At 37.2% G+C, this 14,890-nt stretch overlaps 1 protein-coding gene and 1 long non-coding RNA gene across 2 annotated transcripts; one reads left to right on the forward strand and one right to left on the reverse strand.

Annotated features, from left to right (window-relative positions):
* Window positions 1-1,980: 1,980 nt before the first annotated feature.
* lncRNA:CR44669 (long non-coding RNA:CR44669) lies at window positions 1,981-2,426 on the reverse strand. The gene has a single exon (NR_124979.1). It is a non-coding gene; the product is annotated as a long non-coding RNA:CR44669 (long non-coding RNA).
* Window positions 2,427-5,596: 3,170 nt separating this feature from the next.
* Window positions 5,597-11,613, forward strand: geko. The gene is made up of 3 exons (NM_080241.3): window positions 5,597-6,215; window positions 9,697-9,898; window positions 11,117-11,613. Exons 1-3 carry the CDS (start codon window positions 5,984-5,986, stop codon window positions 11,301-11,303), a joined length of 621 nt encoding a protein of 206 aa, NP_524980.1. The 5' UTR covers window positions 5,597-5,983; the 3' UTR covers window positions 11,304-11,613.
* The last annotated feature ends 3,277 nt before the right edge of the window (window positions 11,614-14,890 follow it).

The following is a 14,890-nucleotide window of genomic DNA, read 5'->3' on the forward strand; positions in this document are numbered from 1 at the left end:
TGTTTTATTTTCATTATTACGCATAGAATACACATTCATTAAAATTCGCTCTACAGTTATGGGAACTTTATTGTGATTGTCATTTAATACACTCTTCAGGAGTTTGTGTTGTTGGTTTTCCTCTCGACCAACTGCCATTCAATTCAAATATACAAATAGTGACAGGTACAATAACTAAGGTAGTTCCCCTGCTCCACGATTACACTAATTAACACGAAAAAAGTTATCAGCCGACAAAATACACAATAAAAGAACAAGAGTAATTGTAATTAAAGCGAATGGGTCTGGGTTGCAATTAATATTCGCTGGTCAACATTTTATACAAAAATAATTCATCCTTCAATTCGCTACTTGTGTATATACATATCTCTGTGTTTCAGTTCCCTTCTCTTCCGGCGTTTCAGAAATTTTTATTTAAATAAGAGGACATTGAATGACATGCGTATGATTTTAATTAAAATTATTTTATTAGGCTCAGCTTTCAGATGTGTAATCACGATAGTGTGTATAACAAATGAGTAAACAAACTTGTATTACTATAAACTTATTAATAAAAAGTACGTTAAACCTAGTTTCAGCCAAGAAATAAATACTTATTTGAGTTCCTAATATTAAATAAACTGTGTTTATTTACTATTTAGTTAAGATGTGTGCAACATAAGAATGTTGCAAGTATTTTAGTTCTCATAAGAAAATGAAAAAATGTGCAGCATACCTTTAGGTTCATTAACGCAGTTATGTTGAAGTTATAAATAATTTATTTAAAATTTTATTACTGACATAAATACTTTAAAATTTAAAAAACATAGTTCTATTGCATTCGAATATTTCATGCCCCTTGCGCCTATATAAATTCAATTCAATGCCTCCGCATAATCGCGGATGCCACTCAATGCCACTAATCGGAACTAAATGGACAAAGCACGACAATAACCCTTTGAAGTCGAAGCGAAGCCCAACAATTGCGTTCGCGTAAATTCCTTATCTAATGGACGCCAATAAACAGTGATCCTCCCCTCCGCACGCGAACAGGACGCCTATGCCACATACAAGGACATAATGCAGTTATGCACCTGACAGGACCAAGAACATTGTCTCACATCGAAATTAAAAGTGATGCGTGGCCACGAAAGGAGGTGAGGCTCGAATAGGATGAGTCCAGCAAGGACTTGATATTGGGATAGGACTGTACCAAACTAATTTGAATTTATGCAGCAAAGTGTTGGCCATGCGATGAGTACTCTTTGCATTCCTATGTATTGTACTTGTATGGTCACAAGTCTTATAATATTATTTACTTCAAAACCCGGATCCAGTCATACTTAAATAGGAAATACAGAATCCACTTGGCTTATTCGATTTTAAATATGTATTTATTTTATTGAAGTTATAAGAGAGTTGCGGCTAGAGTATTTGACTATCGAGTGCTGGGTAACTCGATCTTCCCCTCGTCATTGTTGTTTGTGGCCATCGGTGTTCTGTAATTAAACTGCAAATTATCAGCCACGACACTCACACATGCCCTCGACCACTCAACTGAGGCATTCCCATCCACCCACCCACTTGCACCACATAATTATGCAGACATTTCCAAGTCGAGGACGAGGGAGCTGGAGATGGGCCAGGAGGCCGTGGAAGGGACCGCCCAGCTGTCACTTTGTGTTCTGCTTTTGTGTAAAATTTAATTTGGCTACATTTAATTATTGTTTATGTAAGGCTTGTCCATGTCGCTGTCGCTGCCATCCAATATTGTCATATTATAAACAACGATAATTTGCCAAATGCAAGGCGATTGGCTAATAGATATCTGCCAGTATCTCCATCTCTCAGCAAAGGTGAGCCGAGCAAAGCCCAAAGGGCAACCGCAAGTGGGCGAAGGATTACACCTTTAAAAATTTTAACTTTTGTTAATAAATAGAGAAAGTATCATAAATACATTTAAGCGCAGCGAATAATACTACAAGGAATTGTGCTTTTTTTATACATATAGAAGACAAATAATTTATGTGTATTTGTATGTATGTTTCTTACAATTTTTCTGTCTTCTTTGGGTTCTAAGTACGTTTAATTTCTTTGCAAAATGCCACCAAAATAATTGCATTTAAAAAGTTTTTACAGTGCAGAATTCAAGCACTAATCGCATGTTGTGTCAACATTAATCGCATCAAATTTAATTTCACAATTAAATGCAAAGACGCGACGCGTTTAGCATAAATTAGGCGGGCTGTAAATGGAAGCCGCGGGCGGTGTCTTTCACTTCGTCGCCTCCTGCTCCTGCGGTCTGTGTTCATTTTTTCGTGGCGTTTGAGGCGGTTTCAGCTCAAAGCGCCCATCCTGAGGAAGTTAAAAACGAGACTCGACGGCTGCTTCCGTTTCCGTTTCTCTGACAGGGTTTGGGATCTTCAATCGGTTGGTGTTACGTGCGTATTTATTGCTTCAAATTAATTTAATTGACAGCCCAATCTAAGGCTTCATTAAGCTCGGGGAATTAAATGTCTTTCATTAGCGAATGTTGATTCAATTAAATCACTCTGGCTCTTCAAAGTCATTAAAATAGTATACATATATAACAATACATAAGCCTTGAAATCAAATTGTTGTCTTTAGTAATCAATAGGTTTTAAATTTGTCTAATTGCATGCATATTTATTATTTTACAATGACTATTACTCTTTAAACAATTCCTAGGATGACAATTTCGACTTTGTATGTATTGTACCATATGGCCGTGAGAGCTAGTTATAAATAAATACGAAATTGAAGTCTCCAAACCATAAGCAGATCGATTCAATCAACTTTCATAAAAGCTATTGTTGTATCTTTATTGTCAGTAGTGAACCAGATTTGAGTTGAGCTCTAATAGGAACAAGTCTCAATATGTTCCTATTCAAAAATATGTGACAGGTTTAACTAGGTTAACTAGGTTAAAGAACTCAAAATATGCGTGTAATCCCCAACTCGTATTTTAAAAATAAAATAACCAAAATTGCATATGGTAACACAACAATTTTTTATTTTTAAGTTGCACAAGCATGTTCTCAGAAGATAATTCTCAAAACCCGTTTAGCTCGACTAAATTCACTTGCTGCACTAAGGCTGCAATATCACTTCTTCTTACTAAAACCTCAAACTATTCAATCTTGACTTTTATACCGATCAAAATGATGTGCCAACATTTCGCATTTGGCCGAAGAAACCTTAAACTTAATCAGCCCATCAGACCCAAAGGTGTTTGGCGGCATTAATAAAGTAAAATAATAATTTTAAATTACCTTTTTTAAGCCTCATGCGCTTGGCTGCCCCGCCAGTGATGAAGTCTTTTTTTTCTCTTTTTTTCACGTCGGGCTTGTATGGGGTTTAACCTTCGAGGCGCAAACTGTTTTTTATAAACGAGTACTTACTTATGTACGTATTTCGTTCCACATACTCTTCTTGATAGTTAAGCTGATGACTTGTAAGAATCGTTATTGTCTACAAAGAAATACGCTAGGTGCATTATATTACTTTTTTACAATATTTTCTAAATATTTTTTAAGGGTTTTGAAACCTTTTTGCTTCTGCAATATAGTAAGTACATTTTAAATGGTATTTTATTAAGCTTTCAGTTCACCTTGCGTTACCGTTAGTAGGGTATACAATAGTCTAACAACCGCATTTCATTTAATTGTGTTGTTTTTTGGACAGGGCGTCGTTGCAACTGAAGGACAGCGGCAACTGCAATTTGAAGGCAAGCAAAACAAATGAATTCTGGGAGCCGAAGTCAGGGCGGGGTGAATACTTTTTGCAGCTGTTCTGAGCGGAGTTTCCAGTGGCACAGACAACTCTCAATTACCCCTTACTTGAAGTCTCGAATTGCTTACTCCATTTATCGGTGTTGCACTTGGAACACACTTGGCCTGAAATCTCTAAAAAGAGTAGTGTTTTTAAGTTACAATCTTTTTATTGTAATCGTCTTTTACGATAACTTTTCATTTTAATTTTAAAATTTTCTTTTAACTTTATAATAGATCTTTAGAATTCCATTTGTCATTATTATTGTTTTCAAAGTACAATTTTTTCTTTTGTGCAATTAATGTGATATTTGGATATAATAATTTTGGTCAGTGGGCCCCTTTTTTCTTTTCTACTTGGCAATTAGTATTGGGTAGTTGGTCAACCTCAAGATTTGCAGTTAGCAGTGGCAGTTGCCTCGACTTCTCGACGGTTGCACTGCGCTTGACTGCAATTTGGCCAAGTTAAGCAGGGGAAAAAGTTGTCGCTGTTCTTGTTGTTACCTTTAATTTGAGTACGTTTCGGTGTTGGTTTTTATCGTGCTTTTTTTGGGTGATTGTTGGCCACGGCTAAGTCACGTTCCGATTGCGCATTTATCGCATTCAACTTGCAGTCCGGTTGCTTAAGTTTCTTGGCCAAAAAGTCTCTCTCCATTCGGCGGCTCCTTTTTTTTTGGCCATTGCAACATTTGGCTGCCTGACATACATATACTGGCAGTCGGCAGGGTCAGATGGGCTTTTTTTTTATTTCTATGTTATGTTGTTACTGCGTTGCATCGTGAGCGCAATCATAAATCTGTCAGCAACCACCCGATGACCTTTCTACCTGTTCGATAAGCACTCAATTTGCAGCTGTCCTGGCCATTGTAAAACAATAAAATCAGAGGAAGTCCCCGATATGTTTACAGGGTCCACTAAGTGGCCTACGTGACGGGCACGCGACTGACTTCATTAGTCCATTAGTGAAGAATTTGGCTTTTATGTGAAGGGATTTTTGACTACCTTTTATGCCCATCAAATTCTTGATGATTATATTTCTTTGAAAAACATATGCACATACAATTCTTGAATGTACCCAAAGTATTTGAGGGTCCTTAAAAATATAAAAGAGTTGTAGGCGTCTAATTATAAATAGACACATGATGTGCCTACTTTTGGTAGAGAAAAAAGGTTTTTTTTCAAGGCTACAAATAATATAAAGTATATTTAATGAGTATTGAAATTAAAAAAAATTAATTTTTATAAAGGGCACTACTTTTAAGAATTATGGTACGAGGGACTTATCCTATTTAGTAATTAAATTTTATTTGGCAAGTTTTTTACCTTTTTCCCAACAATATTTACAGTATCCGCACGTGGAGGTATTTTCTCTAAAACAACTCCAGGAATTTCATTACCCAGCACGCCAAACTAAGTTGGCAATAATTCCCCAACCGGGGTCATTAGCACTGTCGAACCTGTGAGCCCACTTTAGTATATGTAACTATGTTACTACTTGAGTAAGTAAGTGACTTGTGTGCTGTGTTCGCCTTAATCAAAACTTTTTTCCAGCCGAATGATGGACAGCTGTGGCGACTGCGCGACTGCCTGCAGACAATTAACACGAGCGAATACGGTACAGTGGGTGCTGTAAATCTGCGAACAGACAGGTACTCCTCTCCGATAAGTTTCTATTTCTCTGAGTATTTTCGAGAGCCTCTCTGAGTAACAGCTGTACCTGGGCCTAAGTATTGCTTGATCCGGCTCTCCGGCTCTTTGCGCTCACTCTCCCGAGCAGCTGATCGTTTGGGCCCAGCTTTAGTGTTATATCTTGGACCCGCTTCAGTTCAGTGGCATCGCAACTTTTGGACGAATCGGACGTACCGCTCCATATCGTCGTTATATCTTAGTACCTGTTGCTTTCGCGTGTGTTACCTGTATCTGTATTTTGGTTTTACAGTTACTAACGAGTTATGTGCGCTTGAATGCCAAATTTAATTGCCGCTCTTTGCATGTTCGTCAGCAACAATTTGAAAACGTTTTCGTAAAGCGATTAAGAAACTACTTTCGTTTTTCCCCCCAACTTTCCATTTTCTTGCTCGTCGGCTTGCCATTGAAAAAAGTGTCAAAACCCAGGTGCTAACAAACCAAAGCAGAGATCAAACATCTGAAAGAAAAAAATACCGAAAACTATAAAGTTGTGAAACGCTTGTGAATTGATACAGTTTTATATTATGGCTCTCATTGACACCGCCTGGCGTTGTCGCCTCATGATCTTCGTTATCGTCTCGCTGCTCCTTGTGGGCGATCTTTTTGGATACGGCGGCGGCATGAAGTCCAACCACCCCAATCCGCACTCGGTAAGATCGGCGCGGGGCGCGGTGCCGGGTGGTGCCCCAACGGGTCCGGCGGCTGCAGCGGCCAGCAAGTTCCAGACCAAAAATGCCGAAATCGACATAACTGAAGGTTAGTTGCCAACCATCCCATCCCGTCTTGTTTTTTGTGTTTTTTCACATTGACAAAATGTTTTACTCGCCGTCTTGCCATTGGCAAATTATTTTGGGATATTTTACATTTTAAACATACAAATACGTTATATATATATATATACGTTGTACGTTATATATTTTGAAATCTAATATATGTTTACACTTGTAATTACATTATTTTCCTGGAACTAAACAATGTAGTTTAAAACTAGAATAGTTGGATGCGAAACTTTATATTCATTACTCAGTACATTATTTTTTATTTTTTAAGCTTATATCGCACACTTGTCGAATGTATGTGGGCATATCAAGGTTAATTTCGATTTATAAATAATGGCTTACTTATACAATGCTGGTGGCACGTGTAAGCCTCGATTCGGGCTTAAAAACTTAAATGTTTAATAACGCTTTTTGTTGTAGGCTTGATAGGTAAAAACCGGAACTGAGCCAGGGGAGACTAATGTACGATTGTTTATTACACACGTGAAGCTGAGCTCTGAAATGTTATTGATGTCGATTAAAAACTACATTAGAGGCTTAATGCATAATACATCTTTCATTTAGAATAGATTCCTTAATTACGTTTTCAACACAAAAGAAATTTGTACTTTGTGGTGCGCACTTTGTTAAAGAGGACTACATTAACTTCTAATGATGCGGTTATTATTACGATGAGAATAGAACACATTTCTTGATATATTGAACAATACTTTTCTAGGAAATTTTTTGAAAATTTAAGTACCTAAACATTTCCTATAGCTTAAAACTGTATAGCATAATAAACAGATACACCAGACGGCAAAAGTTTCTACAAACTACAAAAAAGTCATTACGATTTTTATGGCCTAGCTTTTAAGGAAAGTGACTTCATTACTTCAGTACTTCATTTGAATTCCTGAAAACATGAACAGTATTTGCTACTCGAATAAATGTAGTTTTGCTGACTTTAGGAGACTATATCTATTTCGTTTAGCTAAAACTGGGCATATTCAATTTTTGCACAAAAGTCTGAAAATTATTCATACTATTCATCACAATCGAAGTTCATGTTCAAACCGATCGTTAAAGAGCTCTCAAAGGTGATTCGAATACACTTCTTCGTCGAACCGCCACTTTCTCGTTGATTTGCATACACAATATCGAGCCCTATCCATATGACATAACATTTGGTCATTGCACAACAAAAGTCGTGGCTAAACACGAAACCGGAAAAGATACTCAAACGAATGTGTGTGTAGAAACAATAAAACTTTAATGAAATCAAAGGAAAGTCCAGGGGTTCAATTTAAATTGACACTGCATTAAAATACATCAGCTTACGTTCATTTAAACAAATATGTAGTAAAGGTTTGTTTGTAGTAAAGGTCTGTTTTCAGATTTCCCCATAATCAATCCAAGGTGTTATATGTTCTATAACACATGACGCATATTAGATTGATTTTTTAACATTTTAAAAAAGCTTAAGCTTTCAAGTTAAGACCTCTGGTTCAAGTGAAGTTGATACCATTTACCAAATTTGTATATTATAATATGCTCAATAAGCCAAACCCCCTTTTACACTTCACTAGGACGGCTGAAGCGACTCCAAGTCATTGGAAGTTGGCATTTCTTTTGTGTTTCTCGCAGTGAAAGTGGAAAAATGCCAGGCAAATAAACTTGACGTAATAAAACTCCAAGCGAACGACGAGTTTTCGCTTTGCATGTCGAAAGAGGGCATTAAATTGCATCGCAACTTTCCCAGAGAGCAGCAGTTGATTAGCGTGGGCCAAGTCCAAAAGTTAAGCTAAGAATAGGGTTTTCTCTCAATATTCCAGTTTCAGAAGCGTTGTCTAGACACAATGTGAATATATTTATACACAAAGTTCAGTATTCTAGCTTGCTCTGCTCACTACTCGAACAGGAAGTGATGAAAACTTGACTTGATTGTGACATTTAATTTATCGAACTAAGCCAAGTCGCTTGCTTGGGCTTGGGAAATATTCTGCCATATGTCCGATCACAACCGGTTCCGTTTCCAGACGTAATCCATTTCAACTGAAGAAGTTGTTTGAGCTAGTGTAACGAGTTCAACGGAAACGAAGAGTGAGCTGATATCTATGATCTTTGGTGTTTGAACGTTAATCGCTTGTAAATGCTGTTCAAGATGTATCACTTGCCCCTTCAATCTCACCATAGCCGGTGGAAATGATCTGAATTGACAATTTTGGTTTCTTTCTACGTCTTTCCACGCTCTTGGCCACAAACAAAATATAAAAAGAATGAAAAACACTTTGCTGCAACCTTTAGCTGATGAATGCAGTGCGTGATAAACATGTCGAGCTAGCACTTCAATTCGCATTCATTTCCATTCAATTACGTGCACTTGGAAAGCAAATCGATTCCACCGAAAAAACACCTTAATTGACTTTATATTTGTGATACCGCTGAATAATCTGAATTTGTATTGTAGCATTTTGAAAGGATCGTAGTTGAACGGATTACAAGATTTCTCGTTTAAATTGAAATATAGCCAAAAAAAAAAATGCATTTTATAATCAGTAGTTCAAAATATGAAATAACATATGACTTTAAACCTGTAAAGTAAATATGTGTTCTTTCAAAAACATAATAAAATGAATTATAAGAAATAAGAAATATATCTATAAGAAATATATCTATTTATCCAGCTATCTCATGCCTGACTGCATTTTTTCGAAGCCAAATTTTCACTAACACGTTTTTTAATGCGAAACAGATTGAATTTGGATTTTTACACCTCGATAGGGTTTGCATCGGTTCCGCATTCAAAGTTCAAATTCGACAAAACCAGCTGCCTTAGTTGGTAGTAGCATAATGACTATTCGACTGAAGACCATAATTAATAAAAATGAGCGTTGAATGACTGAACAAATATGCAAAGTAAAGTTCAACGCATTGACTTGGCCTTGTTCGGGGCATAGGAATCGTTTATAAAGTGTTGTGGAGATGTATTCGCAACAGATGACCGACCCCATATAGCCAAATAAATATTTGGCTTATTCACCGCTGTGCACTCGAAAAAAAAAAAAAATTAAACAGATACTCGCTTTGTTTATACGCTTTCCACACTCTCAATTTCTACCTTTACATATTTGCCCACCTGCATATTTGCTCAATTGTTCACAATTTGTTGCCTTTTGTTGACAAAATGTTCTTAGCTATAGTCCTAAGCCATCTATTAGTCATTGTTTGGTTTTAGCTTCAGATTTGCCGACCTTGGAGTTGGGGTCTCCGATCTGGCTTCTTCCCAAGTATATTTCCTAACGATTTTGTGCGCAGTTCCCGAAATCTCAAATCTTAATTTGAAAGCAGTTTGCTATGCAAATGAGCGCCAGCGAGTAAAACAAAAAACCCAAATGTCAAATCGGATGGAGCCCCAGCCCCCTGATTAATACATCTACATACCTGACTTATTAGTGTTTTTTTGTTTTTATTTATAGAGCACGATTTCAATGAACTCTCAGCAGCAGCTCAATCCCTCAAGCCTGGAATGGCAGTGGTTACTGGGGCTAGTCTGAAGACCAAGTCCCAACTCACGGACGCCATCAAGGAATCATGTCTCCCCAAGATGCTCTGCGAACTGGCCTCCAAGGCGGATTACCAACTCAGCGAAAAGGAGCGGGAACTGCTAAGACTGATCAGGTGAGTGGAAACACACTGAGGGAAAACTCAAAAAGCTATATATTTAAGTGGGAAAAAGTGAACAAGTAATGAGTACATCAAAGCTATGGCCAAACAATAGTAGATAAAGTAAAGTTTAAATATTTAATTTGACAGGAATTGTGAAAAATCGAAGTTGATTTGTTTGCTAATTTTCTGGTAAGACAACAAAATAATACTTAAATGGCTTTCCCAGTATTAAAAGCGTTTTATGTGCATTTTTGAAGTTGATTAACTGTTTCTAAAGCAGCAAATAAATAAGCAAACACAACAAACCGAAATGTCAGCAAACACATGAATTTATGGATGTTTTAAGATGTTATGGAAACTAGTTTGTGATGACTTGCACAAAATATACAAGAGCATAAGCATAAAATAATGTTAGTTTCAATAAATACTATAGCTTGTTAGAAAGGTTTAAGAAGTTAAAGGTGGCAGCACTTTTTTTTAGACCTTTAAAACAAATAGAAATATTTCCAGACATATAAGCTAAAACTAAATTTAATTGGTGATATTTTTCTACTTAAACATTATTTCATTGAAATACCAAATTGATACTATCCCTTTCCATGTATATATTATATATATTAATTGACTAGATACATTAACGAATATTTGTCCGTTAAGTGCAACAAGTAGAACCAGTTCGAGCTGATCTACAAAATATTTGCATGCTAAGCGATTACGAAAGTTTCCAAACAGGTTTGAAAGGGTTTGAGTTTAGCATTCTAACATTGCAATCCATTTAATTTCTATTAACGCTGCTGCACACCACAATTATTTATACGGACGGTGACTCAATACTTGAGCAAAGTGCAGCACTTAGGGAAACAAAAGCGTCAATTGGGTTAGCTAAATGCGGCAAATATTTGAGCCCGGCTAAGCCCATGGATCAGCAGTCGTAACCTACCTCAACTTCAGCTGTAACCTCGCACTTGAGACGAAGGTGAGGCGAAGCTAATGTAAAAGTCAGGCCAGCGTAGCTATCTATATATGTATGTAGAGTCGACTGAGTCAACAGCAAGGTGAATGAATGGCTGAGGCAATCTAGAATCTAGATGTACGAAAAACTACTGAAAGCGAAACTTGAACAAACTCCGAAGCGTGAAATGATAATGGCTTATTATAATATTTAACATTTGTTCAGTTGTGTTTCGTTGCTGCAGAGAAACTTCCGTCTAATGTGCCCATTATTTGCAGATCTCCAACAATGCCCTGGATGATGAACATGCCGCCGAGCAAATGGTATTTTGCGGCCCACATGGGCGAACTCATGCGTCACACTGGCGACAATCTCAGCGGACCTATGGGATGCGCCAATCTCTGGCCAAATTGCCCGATCAGCTCCAAGAAGCTGATGAAGCTCAGCTACAAAGTGAGGGTCTAGCCACTGGATCCGAACCTTAAGTATTAGGATGTAGGCGACCCCCCTCAACTTTTGTACCATATGTCTTCTCACCGTTCGATAAGCTTATCTTGTAAATTACCTTGTAAATTAGATCTAAGTACCGACTTGACTGAAGTGACTGTAGAACTGTAACCTCTTGTATCTGTATCTACTGGCTACAAGATCTAGGTAGCTTGTAATTACATATAGTACGTGTGACTAGTCACGATCCGATTTAGCATTACGCCTAGTCGTTAGTTGGATGCTCCTGTAATTGTTAATAAATTACACTCTGGTGTGCAAACTCCCCAATTGTCTGCCTTAATCCATCTTAATTGTTGCCATCTCACCTTCGGGCGATTTGTGAAATGACTTCGATAAAAGCTAACACTTTTTATTCGGGCTACCAAGTGTGTCATAGGTGTGCGAGATTCGTAATTGCTAGGAAGCAGCGATCAACCTGCTGGCAATGAAATCTTATTTTTAGAAATTGTTATGCAATGGAAGGTTGTCTCCGTCATCAAATGTGGCCATCTACTATTGGAGATTTCTCGTTTGACTGGGTGGAGTTTAATTGGCCTAGTATAATGTGACTTAAAGTACGGTACATTGCATGCCAAGTCAGATGGGAAATCCATGTTTAGAAATATGTTGATTAATATAAGCTGCGTGCAGTTTTTGCAATGGCATGGCAGAAAATTTATTTTTGGGTGATACGATTACAATAAAAAATAAATACACCCATAAAAATAAAAAATAAAAATAAAAAAATTTCATTTATTTATCCCAAACTGAAGTTTTAGTATCAATATCTGGTTTTAAGATGATTTAAGATGGTAAAGCTATAAGGTAAGTAAATATCAGTCAATAGTTATACCTTTTTATTTGTAGATATTTCAAAATAATTAACCTTTGGTTGATTACTTTTAAAACAAAGGTTTTCATCGCATACTTTCAGGCGCAGTTACAAATTTTTACCACACACCTTGAACGAAATATAAAGTAAAAACAAAGCTGAACATTTAAGTGCACACTTTATATGCAAATTCGATTACCTAAATGGCATTGTGCAAAAAAAAAATTAGAATATATTTCGCTTTGTTTACAATTGTTTCTCTGATCAATTATTTATTCACAGCACAATTTTCAGAAAAAAAACGAATGTGGACATTCCGGTGAAATTGGCGAATTATGACAAACATATTGATGGCTGAATTAAAAAAAACTCTAGAAAGTAAACAAAAACAAGAAATTATTTTTAGATTTTTCGATTATTCATAAATCAGTCAGTGACACGAGCTAATAAATAAACGAATCCCATCATGGTGGGAGTGAAAATCGAATTGAAAATCGATTCCTAATTGAAATTCCAATTACATATGCGCTCAGTTTGGCAACAAATTTGGCCAGAAATTGCACAAGGAGTAAAACAATAAGAGTCAACAAATTCGTAATATCAAACAGAAATTGGGTCAGATTTGTTTAACTGTTTCAGCATTTTTGTTGTTACGCTAGTTGCGTGTTTCAGTGCGCAACTTTCATTGTTTGACTTGGCCCAAATTTCATGTTTGGCTTAAACCCGGCTCAATTTCTGCTTTTGGCCTGACGTTTGACAAGTTGTTTGGCTTATGCAATCCACCAGGGGGGGGGGGGTGTTGGCTCGGATGATGGGAGGAGCTGGTGCAAAGCCAGGTGCAATTGCATTGTCCCAGACTTCTGTCAGCGGCTGGTTTCTTTCTTTCTTTTCATAATTTCCGCATACTTGGCGCACCGAAAATGAAAGCAAACTTTTGGCACCACCTGTTCACAAACGAAGTTTTAATACTCTATGGAAAATATACAGTATGTTATACATATAATACAAATAGTAAATACTACTATTTGTAGTAGTTGAAATTGAAGAAATAATATTTAATATTTCTCTGTTTTTTTCAAAGAAATCTCTTCGATTGCCATTGCTACTAAAAGGTTCAAAGAAAGAGTGCCGATTCGCCATTTCGGCAAAACTGGAAAAACTTGAACATTTTCAACTACAAGAGTTGCATTTCCCAACCTACTTTCCTGCTGCACATCAAGAAATATCATAACCGTGGAGAAAATCAAATGTGCGGTAGATGTGCACAAATGTAAGGCAGACGACTTTGCATCTGTTACGATGGAAAAGCACATTTTCCGTAGCGGTAGTTGGAGCGTTTACAATCCAAGTGCCGCTTGCGAGTCTTTACTGTGGATTGGGTTACGATTACGTAACTCCAGCGACGGCTTCGTGATCTGGCCGAAGTGCATTTCAAACGGGTCCCGGCTACTTGGCCAACTGACTGATTGAACCACTATTGAATGGACTTGGATTGCCTCTAGCAAATTATTCTTATTACTTGAGGCCTCTTTGCATCTGCACAGTTATTTAAAGTGGATTTCCTCGATGCTGATTTGATTTCCTTACTTCACTCTTCTCTGGTTTGTTAACCTGGTCAAAGGCACGTGCTCCATGCCACCGATTTATAACCAATTTGGCAAACGCGAGCATAGGCATTCAGCTAACTTCAATGGTGATAATTAACTGGGCCAACAAAGCAAGTGGTAAATGGTGGGATTGGCTAAGCGGTGTTAGATCTGTCCGTTTATTATTGGAACTAGTTCAATTTTTTATCAAGTTAAATAATAATAGATCTAATATTAGGTGATACCTACAACTATGTTAGTCCCTTGAGGTTAAAATTCCTAATTTTAAAACCGAAAAATATATATTATCTGTCTAAATAAATTCGCTCAGAACTAAACTAAACTTTCGACTGCATCTAACTTGGATTTGTTACACCTCACGTTTTCACCTGTTGTTGGTCGACCAACTCAGCCCCTTGACCCTCAACCCAAGCTAATCCAAGCGAATCAAATTGCTCAAATCACTTGCTCGTCCATATAGGAAATCTGGCCATTTGTTCACCAGGCACCCGGCAACACCTCACCTAACGGAAATGAGGTAATTGATATGCAAGCCAAGCGCCAAGACCAAAATAAAGCCACACAGAAGTAAAGAGAGTGGAAGAAAACCCCGACTAGTCAAGTGCGAATGTCCAGACATTTGCCTCAAAGATTTCATAACTTCTCATTATGGCCCAGACGACCAGAGAGGCAGTAGCGAACATAATATAGTTGGCCGGATTTGGGGACTCAAGAGAGAAAGAGAGAGAGAGAGAGAGAGAGAGCGTAGAGCCTAGGCTGCGCCCTCCGCTTGGTGGGCCTCACTTTCACTTACTGGTCTTTCTTCGGCTTCCGCACGAAACTTGGTCAAAATGCAAAATAAACTTGGCCCGCAAAAAAAGCACGAAACAGGCAGTGGCGCCAAAACAAGGGGGTGGGAATAAATCGCTTAAAAAAAGGCGAATCCTTAACAAATAATATGCTGAAATATTAATTTAATTCGACTATCTTTGGATTTTGAAATGATTAGTATAATATAACAGATAAATGAATAAAAAAGTAATAATAGTAGTAAGTAGTAAGTAAGATTAACCTGATTCCTGATTCTTTATTTTCTGGACACATATACATGATTCAGAAAAATAATTTTGCGAATGTTGAATTTT

This window comes from Drosophila melanogaster, chromosome 3L (genome assembly GCF_000001215.4).
Source record: "Drosophila melanogaster chromosome 3L".
Classification (NCBI taxonomy): Eukaryota; Metazoa; Arthropoda; class Insecta; order Diptera; family Drosophilidae; genus Drosophila; species Drosophila melanogaster.

What these genes read in the sequence shown, in the direction of transcription:
- geko (NM_080241.3), top strand. Translation starts at nt 5,984, where the DNA reads ATGGCTCTCATTGACACCGCCTGGCGTTGTCGCCTCATGATCTTCGTT. An exon ending in CGAAATCGACATAACTGAAG is followed by an intron (nt 6,216 to 9,696) that starts GTTAGTTGCCAA and finishes TTTTATTTATAG; the next exon opens with AGCACGATTTCAATGAACTC. An exon ending in GAACTGCTAAGACTGATCAG is followed by an intron (nt 9,899 to 11,116) that starts GTGAGTGGAAAC and finishes CATTATTTGCAG; the next exon opens with ATCTCCAACAATGCCCTGGA.